The sequence below is a fragment of the Triticum aestivum genome, chromosome 1A (assembly GCF_018294505.1).
Source record: "Triticum aestivum cultivar Chinese Spring chromosome 1A, IWGSC CS RefSeq v2.1, whole genome shotgun sequence".
In the NCBI taxonomy this organism is placed as follows: domain Eukaryota; kingdom Viridiplantae; phylum Streptophyta; class Magnoliopsida; order Poales; family Poaceae; genus Triticum; species Triticum aestivum.
Genome location: NC_057794.1, coordinates 464,990,031 through 465,011,852, shown reverse-complemented (window position 1 = coordinate 465,011,852; position 21,822 = coordinate 464,990,031). Strand labels below are relative to the sequence as shown.

Genomic DNA, 21,822 nt, shown 5'->3' with positions numbered 1-21,822 from the left:
GGGGCTTCCCACTTGGTCACGGTATCAACTTTAGTGGGATCTACTGCTATTCCTTCTCCAGATATAACGTGTCCGAGGAATCCTACTTCCTTCAACCAAAACTCACATTTGCTGAACTTGGCATATAATTGATGTTCTCTGAGCTTTCCAAGTACTAGTCGCAAATGTTCCTTATGCTCCTCTTCATTCTTCGAGTAAACCAGGATATCATCAATGAACACTACGATGAACTTATCCAAAAACTCCATAAATACTTTGTTCATCATGTTCATAAAATAGGTAGGTGCGTTAGTCAGACCAAATGACATAACGCTATACTCGTACAACCCATACCTGGTGGTAAAAGTTGTCTTAGGTATATCCTGTTCTCGAATCTTCAACTGGGGGTATCCTGATCACGGATCGATCTTGGAAAATACCTTAGCTCCTTGAAATCGATCAAACCGATCATTGATCATTGGTAGTGGATACTTGTTCTTGATCGTTACTTCATTCAATCCTCGATAATCAACAACCATCCTTAACGATCCATCTTTCTTCTCCACTAGTAGTACTGGCGGTCCCCAAGGTGAAGAACTTGGGCGAATATATCCCTTGTCCAGTAACTCCTTAATCTGTTTCTTAATCTCCACCAAATCCTTTGCTGGCATCCTATATGGTCTCTTTGATATTGGCCCTGTGCCTGGCAATAGCTCAATCAAAAACTCAATATCTCTATCCGGTGGCATGCCTGGCAACTCCTCTGGAAATACTTCAGGAAAATCCCTTACCACTGGTACTTCCTCCTGCACAACTCCTGTTAGGCAATTTACTTGAGTCCTCTTTGGCACATGCCGGGATACATACTTGATCCTTCTCCCTTCTGGGGTGGTAAGCAAAATTGACTTACTATCACATTCAATATTTCCTTCATACTTTGATAACCAATTCATGCCTAATATCACATCCAATCCTTGGGATTCCAATACTATTAGGTCTGAGGGAAAAACATAGTTACCAATCCTTAATGGTAACCGATCACACCATAGACTAGCCACATACTCTGCTCCAGGCGAGGTTACTAACATGGGTGACCTAAGGGCTTGGGTTGATAGGTTATACTTATCCACAAATCCCCTTGATATGTATGAATGCGATGCACCAGTATAAAAAAGAACGAGTGCAGTAAATGACTTAACCAAAAACTTACCTATTACTGCATCGGGCTAGGCTTCAACCTCCTCCACGCTAACGTGGTTCACCTGTCCCCTGTTGAAAGAGTTCGGCTTCTTTCCAGAACTTCCATTGCCATTTTGGCCTTCAGGACATTCATTGGCATAATGTCCGGTCTTCTGACACTTAAAGCAAGTGACTTGGCTCAGGTCCTTCTTGGATGGGGTTGATGGGTTGGTGCGATTTTGGCCGTTGCTTCCTCCATTGTCATTACCATTCTTGGTGCCATTGTGATTGTGCGAGCTACCTCCTCCATGGGTATGCTGAAAATGTCCTCCCGGTCTAGGGGTAAAACATGGCTTCTGCTGAGCTCCTGAATTGTACTTCCCTTGTCCATACTTTCTCTTGCGATTCTCAATTTGCTGCTGCTTCCCTTCAATCATAAGAGCACGATCTACCAACTCCTGGTAGTTGTTGAAGGTCGCTACCATCAACTGCATGCTCAACTCATCATGCAGTCCTTCCAGAAACTTCTCCTGCTTAGCTGCATCCGTAGCGACGTCATCTGGTACATAACGTGCTAACTTACTAAAATCCTCCACATACCGGCCAACTGTCCGTCCTCCTAGGCACAAGTTGCGAAACTCACGCTTCTTCATGGCCATAGCTCCTGTTGAAATATGGGCAGTACGAAAAGCCTGCTGAAACTGGTCCCATGTGACAGTGTCGACTGGGAAAGTGGCGGTGAAATTCTCCCACCATGATGCTGCAGGTCCTTCTAGCTGATGTGCGGCAAACTTCACCTTCTCAGCATATGTGCATCCTGCTGTGGTCAACTCCCTAGCTGTCTTGCGGAGCCAATCATCTGCTACTATCGGCTCGGTGCTACTGGAAAACACCGGCGGATTCAGCCTAAGAAAACGGGCTAAGTGGTCAACAGGTGGTGGTGGTGGTGGTGGGTTGTTGTCGTTGTTCCCCTGATTTTGATTCTGGACTAGCAACTGCATTAATGTGTTCTGCTGCTGGATCAACTGGGTGAGCTCCGGTGGAAAGGCAAATCCGGGGTCACGTCTCGGAGGCATCTGAGGGTTTAGAAGAGATGAGATGTAAGAATAGAGGGGGTCTAAAGAGAAAACACTACCCATATGCACATGAGGCAAAAGCAAACAATTCACTTCATTCAATCAAACAAGGGCATACAATCGATCTATCTATCGTAAAAGTGCTTGGACTACTATATTTACATGGTGGACTACTACTACTGATGAGGTGGTCTACTAGAAATATTCTTCGGTTGCAGACTCCATGATATCTGCTCCAGCTTCATCAACATAGTCATCATCGCTACTATCTGGATCCGAATCGGTGCCGTCGATGATGATGTAGTCTTCCGGGCTAATCTCCTTGGGTTCTTCGTCTTCCTCTACTGGCGTAGGGTCTCCCATAAATATTCCAATCTTCTTGATCAGGTCGTCATTCTTCTCCTCCAATACTTCAATTTCCTCTTCATAATCTTCACGTGTAGCCTTGAGTTCTTCCTCCAGCTCCTTGATTCTAGTCTTAGCCTTCTTCAGATCTATCATGTCGGCGCACATCTGCTTCTCCTGTCATCGAATGTGCTGGTTTAACTCCTGGATAAAGACTGCAATTGATCTATCCTTTCTGGTGCTGATCATCTCCCAGTGCTCATCTCGGCGCCCACAAATCTGGTAGATAGTATCCTTGAGATCCTTGCGGTAGACTTCTCCAATGCGTCCCATGGCGATGTGAGCTGCCATGCTCTTTCCTAGACTCCAAGTTGGTGCATCAAAAGAAAAATCTATGGGCTCAGTGACTGGCATGAACGTCCTTCCTCGAACTTGAACTTGAATCATCCAGCGCTCTTCTTCAGGTAAAGTGGCATTGTAGGTTCCTGTGAAGCTTGGTACTCCTATATTCAGGTATCTAGTGACTTCCTTCAAGTGACGTCCAAAGGATGTATCTTCATCCGGTTGCGTGAACTTGTTCCTTGCATCCCCCATCCTAAAAGAGTAGAAAAGATAAGGAGTCAGAAGAGAAGAGAGTGAATAGTGATCTAGGTCTTTAGCTTAGTGGTCGTGTCCTACAGTCAGCGTGTGCTCTGATACCATCTCTGTAGCGATCAGACCTCAAACAGTCTGATCTCTGTGCTCCGGTGTCATCCCTGGATCAGTAATGCTAACACCACACAATACTCGGAGGATTTATAACAGAGTAGCAATCACACACTTATTACATCGAGTGTCTCAAAAGAAAACTTATTACAATAAATATGGCTTAAGGCCATCTAATAACGATAACAGCGGAAGGCTTGGAAGATAAGTGAGTCCATCAACTCCAACGGCATCATTGAGTATAGGACCACGACCTAAAACTCCTTAATCATCGTCTGAAAAGTCTGCAACATTAACGTTGCAGCCCGAAAACGGGTCAGCACATGGAATATGCTGGCAATGTAACACATAGAGAGCAATGGAATGAAGTAGCTATTCTATATGTACATTTGGCTGGTGGAAAGCTCTATGGTTACAGTTTTGCGTAAAACCAATTTTTCCCTACTTCAAAGGAATACATTTATTTAACTATCATAGTAGTTGCTAAACATTGAGAATGGTTGACAACATTCTCAATCCCAATTAAGCATCATTATTAAACATAACCCAACAAAATTAATTTAGAGTAACATGTTGAGATTCACATGATAATTCAGGTACTAGATACTCAAGATCGTCCATAACCGGGGACACGGCTAACCATGATTAGTTTATTACACTCTGCAGAGGTTTGCGCACTTTTCCCCACAAGACTCGATCGCCTCCGTTTGGTTTCTCGCACTACATGGTGTTTGAGAAGACGGATGACCGAGACATAGTCTTTCAGAAGCGCTAGCACCTTACGATCGGATAGACCGTACCACCTACATCCCCTACATCTGCTAGTCTACCACTGTAAGAGTTCGCACGACTTAGTCAACTATGCTAGAGCCCGTAATAGCTTGTGGCTGCACACGGAAGTTTCTAGTATGAATAGTTTCATGATCCCTTTGAGGCTGGGTGGCGGTCCAAAAGAAAACAGGCAAGTCCTGGAATATCCAGGTGCCTCAATCCACCCAGATGTGTGTTTAAGTTGCCACCTTAGATAAACCATTAATTAACAAACTCACATCTGTCATGGATATCACTCACCCAATCCATGTCTACTAGCATAGCATGACATAATAAGCAAACGTAGAAGTAACTCTCAAAGGTTTGATAATAAACAGGTAATAGGTACTAACTCATCTACTTCCCATCCCACAATTTAATTAGATCCTAACCATGCAATGTGTGAAGATTGATCTAATGCAATAAAACTGGGTAGTAGGAAAAGATATGATCAAAGTGTTACTTGCCTTGCTGATGATCCGGAAACCTAGAGATTCGAAGTAACAAGCGGCGCACTCCGGGTATTCTATCGCAGACAAACAAACAAGCATACAATAAGAACTCTTCTAATGCACGGGTAAAACTCAAATAAGAGATCTAACCAGAAGGTTCAACTTAAGAACTCCGGTTGGCAAAAAGAATCAAATCGAACGAAGCAATGAAAGTCAAACGGCGAAAGAAAACAACTTCGTTCTACTAATCTGGATCTAAGGCAAATTTTACAGTAGCAAAATCTTGTTTAAGTTGCTTAAACGGGTAGAGAGTTTCGAGACGAAACTTTAGGCGCTTGAATCGCCATTCCGATAAACGAGCGAAAAGTTATACTAAAACGAAAATCGGATCAGGAATCGCGATCAGAAAAATTACGGATTTAATCCGAGAAAAAGAAAAACGACGAATGTTCGCTAGAACGAACGAACGGACGAACGCTCACTAATTAAATAAACCGGAAAAACCGATCTATTAAAAAAAACCGAATCTAAAAAAAACCGACGGAAAAACCGAATGGTTTTTCAAAAAAAATAAAAAAAACGACGCGGATTTCGAGGCAGCGGCGAACCTCGGCGAGCGTGCGGCAGCGGCGGCGAGGCGGCGCAGCGGCTGGGCTGGGGCGGCTCGGGCTAGGGTTTCCCCTGGGGCTGGGCCGGCATATAAAGCCACCTCGGGCCGGAGTCCTAGCCGGACACGGCCCGTAGGTCGGTTCGTTTTTTTTATATTACGCGCAGAAGAAAAATAAAAAGAAATACTAAACGGACTCCAAAAATTCCGAAATAAATTTTCATGGGCTTCTAAAATCAAGCCGCACAAGGTGAACATTTATTTGGGACCTAAATGCAATTTTGAAAAACACATATTTTTCCTAAATTCAAATAAAACACCGAAAAACTCTAAAATAAAATCTTATTTGATTTTATTATTAAATCCTCAATATTTCTTTATTTTGGGAAAGTCATTTTATTCCCTCTCTCATATTTTTGTAATAGAAATAATTGATGATAAAATAAATAAAATCAAATAATCCTATTCTCAAAATTTGAGAAAACTCAAATATGAAAATAACGAAATCCCCAACTCTCTCCGCGGGTCATTGAGTTGCGTAGAATTTCTAGGATCAACCAAAATGCAAAATAAAATATGATATGCAATGATGATCTAATGTATAACATTCCAAATTGAAAATTTGGGATGTTACAAGAACCTATGTCTTCAATCTTGCATGGTGAATTATCAAAACCAAAAACGGAACCAGCAGAAGTAGTGGAATCAAAAGTATTAAACCAATCTCTATGTGGACACATATGAAAAGTGCATGCGGTGTCAAGTACCCACTCACCATTGGTCTCAGCACATCCAGCAATAACGACAAAAGCATCGTCGGAACTATCATCGCGAGCAACGTTAGCAGAATTTTCACCTTGTGTATTACCTTTCCTCTTTTCCTTATTCTGCAACTTGAAACACTCAGAGATGTCATGCCCGTCTCTCTTGCAATACCTGCAATACTTCTTGTCTCTGGATTGTGATTGGCCCCTGTAGTTGTTCTTACTTTTGCCTCTGTTTTCATTATGTGAGTTCTTCTCCTTTATCCTGTCACGAACAGATAATCCCTCGGCTTGAGATGAACTTGAACCATCATGAGGCACCATTAGTTTCATCTTCTCCTTAGAGTTCAAAGCTTTATAAACTTCATTAAGTGTGAGAGTATCACGACTGTATAATATGGTGTCTCTAAAATTGGTATAAGAACTTGACAGTGAACAAAGTAACATTAAAGCAGTATCTTCCTCTTCATACTTAACCTCCATTGCAGCTAGATCAGATATGATCTCTTTAAATTCCGAAATATGATTCAAAACATTACCTCCCTGGGTAACCTGTGCAGGAATAATTTTTGCTTCAGATGCATCTTGCTGGTGAGATCTTTAGTCATGCAAATCCCTTCCAGCTTTAACCATAGAGCGGCGGCAGTTTTCTCGCTCAAAACTTCCTGCAAAATATTATTATACAAATGGAGTTGAATTTGTGACAAAGCCTTACAATCAATTCTTTTCTCCTCAGCAGTTCAGTCCTCAATTCTGTTCTTTCCAAAACTATCCAGTGCTACATCATAGTCGGCCTGTGCCAACAACGCCCGCATCTTGACTTGCCATAGGGTAAACCTTGTGTCACGGTCCAGCAACGAAAGATCATACTTCATGGATGCCATGAGTCGATAAATCTGTGTACATAAAGTAGTACAAGCCGATAGAAAATTCTTGAAAAATTAATTTGCGGATCAAAGAAAACGGAGTAAATAGCACTGATAGTATGTACGTAGCAGTTGACCAAAGAAAAAAAATAGCTCTGTAGCCTTCACATTACGAATACTAGTACTAGTAGCTGGCTGATCAAAGTACTAATTGTTGATCGGAGATGAAAGCAAACAACAAATAACCTAGCTTCACGTGAAAGAACGACGACTTGGACAGATCGCTTCTCCTCAGGACTTGAAGCTAGAAAAACAATCGACGACAAGGGATCGGTCTTCACAAGCCAGAAAGTAGTAGCAGCAGTACGGTTGATTCCCTCGAGGCTTGAATCGACCAGGCCAGCAACTCGGCGGAACGGCTCCAACCTTGGAGCGATTTGTACGTGTACGTACAAAACAGAACTTCTGTCGGTCTCGGCTAGCAGCGGAAATCGATCCGGCTTCGGATCGCCTGGTCACGCACGGGCGACGGCTCGCACGCAACCCTAATCTCTCGAACTCAAATCTCGTATCTGTAACCTCAGCTCTGTATATCACTTGTTAGATAATAACGAGAATAAACGAGACACGAGAGACACGGATTTTTACATGGAAATTTTTGCGGGAGAAAACCACGGACGCACGAAGGCGCAATCACTATGAGGAGGAGTATTAGAAGCACGAGACGACAAGCCGTCTGAGATGCGACTACATGGGGTATATAAGAGGGCAATACATGAGAGTCCTTGGAGGACAAGTAAACGAGTTGTACTCGTACATGTCGACGTCAACGCAAAGGTCTACACCGGTTGTACTACGTCTAGTCCAACACACCATAATTTGGATCACAATTTAACAAGTAGGTCTATCAAATATCTTAACAACTGCTCATAGTGCATGATTTGCTACAATTATAAGTGGAGAAACCTAGAGTATAATGTGTTCATGATGAGCTTGTCGCTAAATTGTATGTATTTTTTTCAGTCGCCTTATGAATATGTATATTTAGTTGGACATTCATAGTCGCTAACTGATGTTGATCTTCTCGGCCCTTTTCACTTACATGGATCTAAATAACTAGATCATGGTTCGGGTCCATAGCATCCCTCACAGACCCCGACGCATCAAGAGGCTTCCAATTTAGGGCGCCTAGTATCTTAATAGATATGATTCATTTGTTCGTATGGGCCCAAAGTCCATCTATGATTCAACGATACTTGCAAAGAAATTAAAATAAATTGGAACATAAGAAAACAGAAAAAGTTTGGAATGCAGAAGAAAGAAAAAGTAGTGAAAGGAGGCACTCGTGCAAGGAGTGGTACTGACCATCAGTGTTAGTCAGCCAACACACACGAGTCATATAAGATAAAAAGATTGAAATAACGGAAATTAGCAATGGCTCCTAGGTGCATATGCACCCACTGCCTAAATACACATTTTGAAAAGTCAAAAAATTTCGAACAAATATCATGCGTGTATATTCCAGCATTCTATGCGCGTGCACAAAGTTTTCGGTGAAAAACGAGGTTTTTTGTGGCTTATGTAAAAAAGACAATTTATTATGCTTCATTACAACTATTTATTTTGCATTTTTTTATCTTTTTTACACAAGACACAAAAAACGTTGTTTTTCACGTAAACTTTGTGCATGTACATAGGCTTCACCATGTTTTGTAAAAAGATACAGCCGCCTTGTCTTTGCATCAGTGCAAAAATGTACTGTGTGCACGTAGTAGCCACAATCCACACAAAAATCAAACTCGCAAACACATCAAGCAACAAAACCACGACGCAACTCACGCAGCACACGGGTGGCTATCAAGCCGCCCAGACCAGGTGAATAAGCCGTGATTAATGACGTGCAATTGGTTGGTTTCGCAGGACACACGCCATTTTTCTCTTTTGCTTCAAGATGGATCGAAGACGACATGAAACGAGATCACGACTTGCTCTCGCCCGAGCAACGTTTACACGATTCCGCAGGAAGCGTGCCGCGTCTCCACACGCTTTAGATCTGCCGTCCGCTAAACGGCGAGCATGTCCATCCAGAAACGGGGCAGCACACATTTCGTGGCTCGTTTTAAGGATAACAGTGGAAGACTGTTTAAGCCGAACAGAAAGTTGAAGGACAGCATTGTGCAGATATTCCCTCCCCGCGGTCGCTGTCACCGGCCGCAAGTTTCAAAGCTGTACTACCCCATATCTTCCAAAGCTGCGCAGGTAATCCGATTGGTTAGGCGCGCTAACGACGGGCAGATTTAGCTGCTCCGCATGCTTTCCAGAGCAGCGCAGCGCAAGTGTTGTCATGTCGCTCAGTCAGCCAGCCGTCCGGTGCAAGCCCCGGATGGATGGTGGATGGCGGTAGATGGGCAACGTGACAGCGATCTCTATCGAGAAGACGGCGATCTCTATTAATAAGAGACGGCAATTTGACAGTGGATGCTTGCTTGGAGTACATGAAACGGGGTGCTAATCAATCACCGTTCGCGCACGTATGGCTCACATAAAGTGTATAGATTTCTAATAAAATTACAAACCACGTTAACATTTATTCCAACAAGAGCTGCCGAAACAACAACGGTACTTGCTTGGTAAACACCCCCCTCCCCCACCACCACCCACACAGCCGCTCCCGCGAGTGCCCTCGGGGGAACCCTACCCGCCGGCCCCTTCCTCCCTCGCCGCCGAGCGAAGCCTGACAGGCGTGGAAGGCCGGGGGGGTCCACCGTTCCCCTCCTCGCGGATCCCCGACCGGTGCGGGGCGGCTGCCACAGGTGGCGCCGCTACAGGTGCTCCTGCCGGCGGCGAGTCGTCGTCCCGGTGGGGCCTCGGGGTGGTGCGGTGGTTGCCATGGAGGGGCGTGCGTGGGTGTGGTTTGGCGTTGGCCGTGCGACGGATCTGGATCTAGGCGACGTGGGCCGCGGCTTGGGTCCGGCTTCAGGGCTCCCGGCTGTTGCGAATGGGTCTTCCCATCACGGGCGTGCGGCGGTTCCGGTGGCGAAGCAGATCCGAGTGGTGAGGAGGCGGTGGCGCGGTCACTTGACAGCGGGCTAGCGCTGCAGCCGGCGGCGGCGCCCTCCCAGCCCAGATCTGGGCTCTTTGGGGCCCCATCTAGGTCTGGTCGGGCCTGGCTCGGCTCCGACGGTCGGAGGTGCGGGTGGTTGCGGAGGCGGCGGTGCGCCCGCTGCAGCGCGGCAATGGGAGCTTTGCAAGCTCGACCGGGCCTATGTGCCTGGTTTGCTTCTCTTGCTTCGTTCAGTCGGTGAACGCCGATGGCGATGGAGGTTGTCCCCTCCTGCGTGGTTATTGACACTGCCGCTCCTTGTTCTCGGTTGCTCCCTCTCGGACCTGTCGATCCCGCTTTGGACTCCATGGTGAGACGATAGTGGTGGCTCCAAGACCGTGGCGGCGCATGTTGGTGGGTGACAAGTGTGGTGGAGCGCGGCTGATCAGCCGGGGTGGTGGGTGTGTGGCAGGTGGGAGAAATCCCTGTTGGCTTGGCCGACACCGATGCGGCGACGCCCGTGGCGCCATCGTTCCTTCCCGAAGGGTGTTGGTTATCCCCCTCACCCATGCGCCTCTGTGTACCGAGGGAAACCCTAGGACTAGTCCGGCAGCAGCGTCGTCATCGTCGCGTTTTCTTCTTGAAGGCGTTGCTTGGTATGCGGTGTTCCGAAGTGCTAGGAGTGTGGTGGGAATCTCCGAAGAGCGCAGCGGCTGCAGATCATTCTCGTTTCGTCGATCTGACTCTGTTGTTCATTATTTTCTTCTTCTCTTTTTTTGGCGTGTTTGGTTGCTATATCTATATAGTGAGACTTGCATGCTCCCTGAGGGAGTCCTGGATTAGGGGGTGTTCGGGTAGCCGGACTATACCTTCAGCCGGACTCCAGGACTATGAAGATACAAGATTGAAGACTTCGTCCCGTGTCCGGATGGGACTTTCCTTGGCGTGGAAGGCAAGCTTGGCGATGCGGATATTCAAGATCTCCTACCATTGTAACCGACTCTGTGTAACCCTAACCCTATCTTGTGTCTATATAAACCGGAGGGTTCTAGTCCGTAGGACAACTCCATCATACAACATTCATACCATAGGCTAGCTTCTAGGGTTTAGCCTCCTTGATCTCGTGGTAGATCTACTCTTGTACTACCCATATCATCAATATTAATCAAGCAGGAGTAGGGTTTTACCTCCATCGAGAGGGCCCGAACCTGGGTAAAAATATCGTGTCCTTTGTCTCCTGTTACCATCCAGCCTTGACGCACAGTTCGGGACCCCCTACCCGAGATCCGCCGGTTTTGACACCGACATTGGTGCTTTCATTGAGAGTTCCTCTGTGTCGTCACTTTTGGGCTCGATGGCTCCTTTGATCGTCAACAACGATGCGGTCCACGGTGAGATTTTTCTCCCCGGACAGATCTTCGTCTTCGGCGGCTTCGCACTGCGGGCCAATTCGCTTGGCCACCTGGAGCAGATCGAAAGCTACGCCCCTGGCCATCAGGTCAGGTTTGGAAGCCCAAACTACACGGCGGATGTCCGCGGAGATTTGATTTTCGACGGATTCGAGCCACAGCCAAGCGCGCCGCACTGTCTCGCGGGGCATGATCTAGCTCTGCCGCCGAACAGTGCCCTGGAGGCCGCAAACGCACCGGCTCTAACCCTCAATTCGGAGCCAGCTGCGCCAATCGAGGATGAGCGGTTGGACGTCACCTCGGGGGCTGCGGTCTCAAAGGCGATCGAGCCGAACGCTAGCCCCACACTCTGCATGACCCGTGACTCCGAGGATTCGGACTCCTCTCCGGACTCCGAACCCCCCGCGCTCCTGCCGATCGAATCCGATTGGGCGCCGATAATGGAATTCACCGCCGTGGACATCTTTCAGCACTCGCCTTTTGGTGACATCCTGAATTCTCTCAAGTCTCTCTCTTTATCAGGAGAGCCCTGGCCGGACTACGGTCAGCGAGGATGGGATACGGACGATGAAGAAATTCAAAGCCCACCCACCACCCACTTGGTAGCCACTGTCGACAATTTAAACGACGTGCTCAACTTCGACTCCGCAGACATCGACAGTATGGACGACGATGCAGGAGATACGGATGAACCAACGCCCATAGGGCATTGGACAGCCACCTCATCTCACGATGTGTACATGGTGGATACCCCTAAAGGAAGCGACAACGAGGAAAAAGGGGATGGAACGGGAGATCGACCCCCCGAAAAACAATCAAAGCGTCAGCGTAAACGCCGACCCAAGACCTGCCTCAATAAAGACCCAGCCATAGAGCAGGATGAGCCGGTAGACGACGAGCAGGCCTTAGAGCAACCGTCCGAACAGGGCAACACGGATAGAGAAACCGAACATCCCTCCCCCGGCGAAAACGGCATTCCGGACGACCTTACGCCGGATAAACCCACGAAGCAGAAGATTCTCCACAAGAGGCTCATTGCAACAGCACGCAGCCTGAAAAAGCGAAAGCGAAAGCTAAAAATAGCGGAAGATGCACTCAGGATTAGATGGAGCAAAGTAATCAATACCGCAGATAAATACGGCGACAGTCGCCGCACTAAAAGCTATCCGAAGAGGAAGCTACTACCTGAATTCGACGAAGAGGCCCTAGAGCCCTCGCATTCAAAAAAGAAAGCCACACGGTCGGATAGACGACCCCATGGCCAGCATAAAGCGGCAAGCGGCGCCGCACTTAAATCGGCATGCGACCTACTTAAGGATTCGCATCATGGCCCAGTCAGGTCCATTTACGGGCCTAGAAAGCAAGCTCTCGTGAGCAATGCAATAAAGCCATCATCAGAATCCGGCACACTCAAATACAGGGGCGCCGCACACCCCCTATGTTTCACCGATAAGGTCCTGGACTATGAATTTCCAGAGAGATTCAAACCCGTAAACATAGAGGCATATGATGGAACAATAGACCCTGGAGTCTGGATCGAGGATTATATCGTCCACATACATATGGTTAGAGGAGATGATCTCCACGCCATAAAATACTTACCCCTTAAGCTCAAAGGGCCTGCCCGGCATTGGCTTAAAAGCCTTCCTGAAAACACAATTGGAAGTTGGGAAGAGCTAGACGATGCTTTCCGAGCAAATTTTCAAGGGACCTATGTCCGCCCTCCGGATGCAGACGATCTTAGTCACATAACCCAACAGCCTGGAGAATCAGCTCGACAGTTCTGGAATAGATTCCTCACTAAAAAGAATCAGATAGTCGACTGTCCGGACGCCGAAGCCTTAGCAGCTTTCAGGCATAACGTCCGAGACGAAGGGCTCGCCAGACACCTCGGCCAAGAAAAGCCAAGAACAATGGCCGCACTAACAAGCCTCATGGCCCGCTTTTGTGCAGGAGAGGACAGCTGGTTGGCAAGATGCAGCCCTAGCGACCCAAGTACATCCGAAACTCGGGATGGAAACGGAAAACCGCGATGCAACAAGGACCGTCGCCAGACTAAGGAAAAAAGTCCAAAGAGCATGACAGTCAACGCCGGATTCAAAGGCTCACGACAGAATCAGACAAAACCGCCCCTCCAGGATAACAGGGATGATCCATCCAACTTAAACAAAATCCTGGACATGATATGTCAAATACACAGCACTCCTGGGAAGCCTGCTAACCATACCCACAGAGATTGTTGGGTTTTCAAACAATCCGACAGACTCAACGCCGAACGCAAGGGGCTCGACACACCAAGCGAAGATGAGGACGAACCCCAAAAGTAGAGCACCAGGAAACAAAAGAACTTCCCACAAGAAGTAAAAACAGTAAACTTACTTCACATAACAAAACGTGCGGCACCCATAAAGGTACGCACTACACGGCCTATCCCAAAGGGGTCCCGCCACTAGTTGTCAAAACCAATCATCTTCGATCAGCTGGATTATTCTAGAAGTACCAGGAATGCAGGCTGGACTGCCTTGGTACTCGATCCAATAATTGGCGGACTGCAGTTTTCAAATGTCCTTATGGACGGCGACATCGGACTAAACCTGGTATATCAGGATACAATCCGCGACATGGGGATAGACCCAGCAAGAATCCGCCATAGTAAAACCGCCTTTCAAGGGGTAACGCCTGGTCCGGACACCCATTGCATGGGTTTTCTCTGGCTCGAAGTTATATTCTGCTCTACCGATAACTTCCGCTGCGAAAAGCTGACCTTCCACGTCGTCCCATTCTCAAGTCGTTACCAAGCACTACTAGGACGCGAAGCTTTCGCCCGCTTTAACGCAATACCGCATTATGCATCTCTTACGCTTAAGATGCCCGGTCCACGAGGCATCATCTCTTTGAAGGGGAAGCATTGAAGTGCGCCTCCCCCAAGCGGAGGACCGTGCGGCCGCTTTGACAGCCCCATAGTAAAATGGCTTCACCGGCCAAAAAAAAAACTTTGGAATAGGTCATTAAAGACCACAAACGCGGATAGACGAGTTCGGTACAAAATTATCATTGATGCAGTGGCCATATACCCCCGCACTAGGGGCTCCGTACATATACAATGAGAAATAATAAAGCTCAATTTTATATATTTCACTTTATACTTTGTTTATTTTAAACTTTTGTTCGGCACGACCCATTTTCAATTCAGTTCCTCTCTTTTACAGATGAACGTCGTGCGGCGCTCGTCCAGGATACAGAACAACGGAGACACAGGCGCATACGTGCAGTAGGGACCCGTCCTAAGGATTCTTTTTAGATTAAGACCCTGCGTAAACCTTTTTACTGTCTCTTGTTGCTACATATCCCCTGGTTTTCTCTGATATAACCAAGGAGGAGGCTGGCGTCTTGGCATGTGGCCACGTCAGAATTTTTGCGTGTACCTGGACACTAGGGGCTTTTTAATAAAGAGTGTTGTTTTGCCCGCACTCATAAAGACCGAACACCTTAGGGAGTGTTCGGCGTCGCGAGTTTTGGCATTATATGCATCAGCTCCGAATCATGTCTTTGGTCAAATGTTGGGTTGCCCGGCTCCTGAGTTCGGCTACCTTACGTTCCACTCTATCGGCTAAGGTAGCACCAGGAGAACTACTGCGATTGTGCCCCGGTTAGGCCGGGCGAGCACCTCAGTAGAGAAAGCCGAAAACTGACTGTCATGATGTAGCGTGAGACTGGTCAGCCACTCGATGACCTATCGAAATCTATAGGATTCCTCCGCTTTAACGAAGGGTCGTTTCCCTGCCAGGCATATACGCGCCCCGAACTCGGGCGAGCGCAGTCGCCACCAAGGGGCTACCTAAATAGTCCCACTGTCAAGCTTCTATGGCTAAGTGAAAGTGTTAAAGCATTATAGTCCGGTTGCCTGGCCCGCTGCGCTACCACCTCCTTTGTAGGACCAAGACGTTGGGTTAAGTGTGAAAATGCGTCTTCCACGAGCACCCCCGCACTATGTGCGTGGGGGCTGAAGCCAACGACTGCCATCTTTCAGATTTTGTATATATATATATATATATATATATATATATATATATATATATATATATATGTATGTATGTATATATATATATATATATCTTAAAACGGCCGCACAGGAGGTGTTCCCAATACTTGAAGGCACAAGTATAAAATGCCACTACAATCTATCAAAAAATTACTTTATAATTACATATGCTATCATAACATAGCATCCTTCGAGCACTGTGTCCCTATTACACGGGCGCCTTCAAGGACTTCCTGAAAATAGTGCTCAGAGGGTACTCGGCTTTTGTCCGAATCTCGGGACGCAACAACGGTGGTCTTCATATCTGCCTAGTATGTTTTGACACGGGCAAGAGCCATTCGTGCGCCCTCTATGCATGCTGACCTCTTCATTGCATTAATACGCGGCACCGCGTCAAGGAATTGCTGCACCAAGCTGAAATAACTCTTCGGCTCCGATCTCCCCAGCCACAGATGACCCATGATGTACTTCATGGCGAGTCCGGACAACCTATTCAGTTCGGCCCATTGAGCCAAACGATCGTCTACTGCCAGTGGACGCTCTGGATTGTGAAACTGCGACCAGAAAAGCTTTTCCACTTCGCGATCTTTTTGATCTTGAAAGTGTTCGGTTGCATCAGCAGCACTGGCTGCCAAATCCAGATAGGTGTCCTCCACACTCCACATCCGGTCCAACGGAGCAAACTTCGGATCACAAAACTTCCTCCGCAGCATAAAGGGCTTTCTAGCCGCAATCTGTTCGGCCTGACGCAGCTCCTCCTTTGCAGCTCTCATCGCAGAGCGAGCGTCCTTGGCATCGGCAACGGCCTTCTCTAAGTCCGTCTGTCTCGCCCGGTCTTCTTTCTCAAGAAGTTTGCAACGGTCTGCAACGCTCTTTAACTTTTCGGCCATCTCGGTCATCTCTTCCTTGCTTCGGCAGTGAGAAGCCTGTTCGGCTCTCAGCTCTTCAAGGGCTTTCTTGGCAGCCGCATTGCTTTTTCTGGCTTGTTCCTTAGCTCGGGCAAGTTCTGCCCTGAGACTCTCCACAGCGGCCGCACCATCTGCGTCAAGCACACACATCGTAAGACACTGGCATAAAACTCTTCTTACCTGATGCCGCCCGAGGAATTACATACCTTGAGCCTCATCAAGCCGCTTGTTGACAAGCGCGATGTCGGCATCTGCCACGTTCAGTTGCCGCTTTAGTTCGGCAAAATCATTAGTTCGGCTCGATTCCGGACACCCTGCCGCCTACATTCAAAGGCGACATCTTAGACCTGGGATTATGATCCTCTGCGTGCTGTCATTTCTTGACGACGCATAGAGTCTCAGGGGCTACTATCTACACAGGGCGCATCTTACTTATGCGCAACTGACAAAAGCGTACATTATCTAACGTACCTCAAAACCCGCCAGTAAGCTTTTGACGGCCTCATGCAATCCGCTTTCTTCGGATGAAATCCTTTCAATCACCGCGTCCATCAATGCACGGTGCTCCTCTGTGATAGAAGCTCGCCCTAGAAGAATCTTTAACTCCTCCGGCCGAGCACCAGACGGTGCCGGACTTGTCCCATGGCCTCTTTTGAAGGCCGGACGCGGAGAACCTTGGGGGGCCACATAGCTATCTTCTGCCCCTGCCGGATTCAGGGAAACCCTCCGCGACGACACCTCAGGGTCGCCCGCCTCGCTAGGCGGTACAGCAGGGGGAGGCGTCCCGCTCTCCATCATCTCCGGAAGAAGATCCCCCGAAGACGAGCTCTGCTGAGAAGGGCTGAGGTCCGAGCTACAAGGTAAAATTTCGGTTAAATCTTCTCAGATATAAATCAAGGATTTCTATCATCCCTCAAAAGGAAAACCTTTCTTTACTTACGGCTCGCTGGAGGGTTGATTCCTTTGAGGGCGCAGTTCGGCCGAGAAACTCCCCGGCGTCGGACCCTCTGACGAGGATTTTTTCCCCCGCTTCGAGGCCATGGTCTCCGGGTCGTCAGAGGCGGCCCTCTTCTTCCCCTTAGGAGAGGAATTGTCGGTTCCTCCCTTCGGAGCAGCCTCCTTCGAGGAGGCCATAGTTTCCTTGTCCTCCCCCTTACTTCCCTCCAGAGGCATTATCTTCAACATCCTGACAAGCACGGGATCCGGCCTGGTTTCGGGAAGGGGAGCCGGACACCTGATCAGCTTTGCTTTCGCTATGCACTCCTGTTTAAAAGGACAACTCTTTTAGGGGCAAGTTTATGACAATTATACGGATAGCAACGGACATAAGGAGTAGGGTTTTACCTCCATCGAGAGGGCCCGAACCTGGGTAAAAATATCGTGTCCCTTGTCTCCTGTTACCATCCGGCCTTGACGCACAGTTCGGGACCCCCTATCCGAGATCCGCCGGTTTTGACATCAACACTCCCCCAGCGTGCTTCCATCTGTGCTCCCGCATACGTGGCATGATTTGATTGGAACAAAATAAGACCCGGCCCCACCCCTTAAAATCAGGGGCGGTGATTAGATTAGAAAGAGAAAAGAGAAAAGGGCAGCCGTAAGATGAAGTGGGAGCACGGATGAGAGCATGTGGAGGGAGCAGGCAAGCCGGATCCGCTGTCCTTGCTGTTCTGGACTTTCTTGGGAGGAGAAGGCAAAAAAAAAAGGATCTGTTTAGGACACATCTAGATGTGACATAGTTATGTCACATCTAAGCTAATTTTCACTCTGTTTGTGATTTATTTTTTTTGTCCTAGTTCTTTTTGTTTCTTGTTGGTGTATTATATATTTGTGGGAGATTAGATGTGACATCCTTAAAAAACATTTAGATGTGAATTAGACAAACTGAAAAAAGAAAGAGGGAGGGGGGCGAAAGCAGCAGAGCAAAAGGTAAGGTGGTGTCACGCGAACCATGGAGGCCGGAGGGGAGTGGGGAGCGGGTGGACCCCACGGCAGCGGTCTACTCCACCTAGGCGCCTCCTCCGTCCGCGAGGGCCCTGCTCTGCACTGCACTGCTGGCTCTGCGTCGCGCATGCTTCCAGCAAAGCAAACACCAGCCACCACCAGCGCCAGGGGAAACGGAAACCACACCAGCTGGTCGTTCTGCTCCCTCCCTCTCTCTACAAATCTCTCGCCCCCCCTCCCTCCCTCTCCCCACAGATTCTTCTCCCTCGCGCACGCGCCCCTAGCTTCCACCGCCTGCACGCGCACACTTCCGTCTTGTTCCATCAGGTACTATCATGGCCGAGGAGACCAAACAGGAGGCCGCTGCGGCGGCGGCGGTGGCGGAGGTGGCCGTGGCGGAGACGAAGGCGGAAGACAAGGCCGTGGAGGTGGGGGAGAAGGCTGACGAGTCCGCGGCGGCGGCGGCTGAGGCCAGGGAGGAGGAGGAGGAGGAGGAGGAGAAGATGGAGGAGGCGGTGGCGGAGGCCGGGGCCGACGAGGCGGCGGTCATCGAGGGCAGCACCGCCTCCTTCAAGGAGGAGAGCAACCTCGTCGCCGACCTCGCCGACCCCGACCAGAAGGCGCTCGCCCAGCTTAAGGACCTCGTCGCCGCCGCGCTCGCCGCCGGGGAGTTCGACCTGCCCCCGCCCCCGCCAGCCCCGGCGGCCGAGGAGCCTGCTCCCAAGACCGACGAGCCGGCCAAGAGCGATGCGCCTGAGGCCGAGGTGGCGGCCGAGAGCAGCGAGCCCAAGGCCGACGAGACTGTCAAGGAGGAGCCCAAGACGGACGCGCCGGCCCAGGAGGAGCCCAAGGCCGAGGAGCCTGCCAAGGAGGAGCCCAAGACGGAGGCACCGGCGGCGGTGGCTGTCGTGGAGGAGACCAAGGCGGAGGCACCGGCGGCGGTGGCCGCCGCGGAGGAGCCCAAGGCCGAGGTGGCGGCCGAGGAGGCCAAGCCGGACGAGCCGAAGCCGGAGGAGAAAACCGTCGTGGTGGCCGAGGAGGAAGGCACCAAGACCGTGGAGGCCATCGAGGAGACCGCCGTCCCCGCCGCGGCCGAGCCGGAGGCGGCGCCCGCCGCCGAGCCCAAGGAGGAGCTGATCTGGGGCGTGCCGCTGGTGGGCGGCGACGAGCGCACGGACACGGTGCTCCTCAAGTTCCTCCGCGCGCGCGAGTTCAAGGTGAAGGAGGCCATGGCGATGCTCAAGGCGGCGGTGCTGTGGCGCAAGAGCTTCGGCATCGACGCGCTCCTGGGCGCCGACCTCGGCGTGCCGGAGCTGGAGAACGTCGTCTTCTACCGCGGCGCCGACCGCGAGGGCCACCCCGTCTGCTACAACGTCTACAGCGAGTTCCAGGACAAGGACCTCTACGAGAAGGCCTTCGGCGACGACGAGAAGCGGGAGCGCTTCCTCAGGTGGCGCATCCAGCTCCTCGAGCGCGGCATCCGGGAGCAGCTCGACTTCTCGCCCAGCGGCATCTGCTCCATGGTGCAGGTCACCGACCTCAAGAACTCGCCGCCCATGCTCGGCAAGCACCGCGCCGTCACCCGCCAGGCGCTCGCGCTGCTCCAGGACAACTACCCTGAATTCATCGCCAAGAAGGTACTAAACTTCTTTCTTCTCTTTCTTACAGCAAATTTGGTAACATCAGCACAAGGATTATGCATTTGTTTGTTTCATTAGGCAGCAACTTTGTGTTTGTAGTGGGTTCAACTGAATTCATCTGATGTAGGTAGTGTAAAATGCTGTGATTCGTCTGGTGGGAAATTTGACCAGTGTCATTCTTATAGCACTCGTAGCACAATAATCTAACTATATATGGTGGATTGGTGGTGCAAGTAGGATGACATAGTGGCACCATTTCACTTATAGTTTTCTTGTTTGAATTAAGTTCCTTGCTATTGAAAATGGTATTTGCTTGTTACGAACTGGAGCGACTTCATTATATGATGAATTCATCTGATGAACACGACACGACGTTGTAGTAGGTTCAACTGAATTCATCTGATGTATGTATGCTGTTCCTGTGATGACTACTACGGAGTATGTCCTTGGGGGAAGTTGATTAATGTCTTTCTTATAGCACTTGCAGCTCATTAATCTAACTAGATAAGGTGGATTAGTGGTGCAAGTAAGCTGAGATGGTGGCATCATTTGAGTTCTAGTTTTCCTCTCTTTCTTGTTTGAATTATGTCTTTTACTATTGAATATGGTATGTGATTGTTATGAGACTGGAGTGACTTACATGTATGATGAATTGAGTGAACTGAATCGGGTTCAATTTGGTCTGATCATCCACCATATGCAGGTGTTCATCAATGTGCCATGGTGGTATCTTGCGGCAAACAAGATGATGAGCCCGTTCCTCACACAGCGCACCAAGAGCAAATTCACGTTTTGCAGCCCAGCCAAGACCGCCGAGACCCTCTTCAGGTGGGCACATGATAATCTCTGCAAGTCTTCTTTTCTCGTTTAGCAGTCATACTTTCTTACCATGTTCTCACCTGTTATTTGCCTTCACTAATCTGATGCAGATACATCGCGCCGGAGCAGGTCCCTGTCCAATTCGGCGGCCTCTACAAAGAGGATGATACTGAATTCTCCACTTCTGATGGCGTGACCGAGCTCACTGTCAAACCTTCTTCCAAAGAAACTGTTGAGATTCCTGCTACTGAGGTTGGTCCATCTGCTTCTGTCCTCAAATTTACACTACAATGGTAGCATAAGTACTCACATTTTATGTCGCAATGTGCTATTATTTTAGAACTCCACGGTCGTGTGGGAGCTCCGTGTGCTTGGATGGGAGGTGAGCTACGGCGTGGAGTTCACCCCGGACGCCGAGGGCGGCTACACGGTCATCGTGCAGAAGACTCGGAAGGTGCCCGCCAACGAGGAGCCAATCATGAAGGGTAGCTTCAAAGCGAGCGAGCCTGGCAAGGTGGTGCTCATCGTCAACAACCCGACGTCGAAGAAGAAGAAGCTGCTGTGCCGATTCAAGGTGAAGAGCTCCACCGAATCCTCCGCCTGATGAGGTTCCAGCTGCTGATACAACCGCCAACCAGGTCCATACCACCGCCACCATTTGAACATGTCGCATGATAGGGGAGAGCAAATAAGATTTTAGTAGATGGCCGTTTTCGTGTCGGGTTCTTTGATTTGTTGGCTTGCTGTTTTTTGGGGGTCGGATTTGTATGTGTTTACTCGGAACCAAAGTGGGCTTGTTCTATGAATGAGATAGATACTCCTGGCTGGGATCAGAAGGTGGGGAAATATTGAGATAGTGATGGTCAGGAGGGGCCGAAGAAGTGTTGCTGATCTGTATAAAAAACCTGTCTGTACATGGTGTCCATGGATTCTCTTTCGCCGGCATGTTGATTTTGTTTAGAAATTACTCATGTTTTGTGGTCACCAACCCCATGTTGCTCTCCATGTTCCTCCGCTCCTTCCCTTTTGTTGCTGTTCTTGCCGGTTTGGTGCATTGCATCTGGCAATGATCGTTGAGGTGAGGGTCTCGGCCATTGTTTTGCTTGCCTATTTTCAGTAAAAAAAGACACGATTGCTCGTTTGGGAGCATCCAGTTTTTGAGTGGAACAGTGTAACTCTTGTGCACTGAACTGCATTCCTAGTTAGGCGAGGAGAGATTCTTTGACATCCATTT

The 21,822-nt window shown here is 49.0% G+C and overlaps 1 protein-coding gene across 1 annotated transcript; it reads left to right on the top strand.

Annotated features, from left to right (window-relative positions):
- The first annotated feature begins 18,307 nt into the window (after window positions 1-18,307).
- On the top strand, window positions 18,308-21,572 carry LOC123056975 (patellin-3). Its single transcript, XM_044480175.1, has 4 exons — window positions 18,308-19,766; window positions 20,473-20,597; window positions 20,699-20,840; window positions 20,929-21,572. The coding sequence occupies exons 1-4, from the start codon at window positions 18,465-18,467 to the stop codon at window positions 21,190-21,192; spliced, it is 1,833 nt and encodes a 610-aa protein (XP_044336110.1). The 5' UTR covers window positions 18,308-18,464; the 3' UTR covers window positions 21,193-21,572.
- Window positions 21,573-21,822: the final 250 nt, after the last annotated feature.

What these genes read in the sequence shown, in the direction of transcription:
- LOC123056975 (XM_044480175.1), top strand. Translation starts at nt 18,465, where the DNA reads ATGGCCGAGGAGACCAAACAGGAGGCCGCTGCGGCGGCGGCGGTGGCG. An exon ending in CTGAATTCATCGCCAAGAAG is followed by an intron (nt 19,767 to 20,472) that starts GTACTAAACTTC and finishes CACCATATGCAG; the next exon opens with GTGTTCATCAATGTGCCATG. An exon ending in TTGAGATTCCTGCTACTGAG is followed by an intron (nt 20,841 to 20,928) that starts GTTGGTCCATCT and finishes CTATTATTTTAG; the next exon opens with AACTCCACGGTCGTGTGGGA.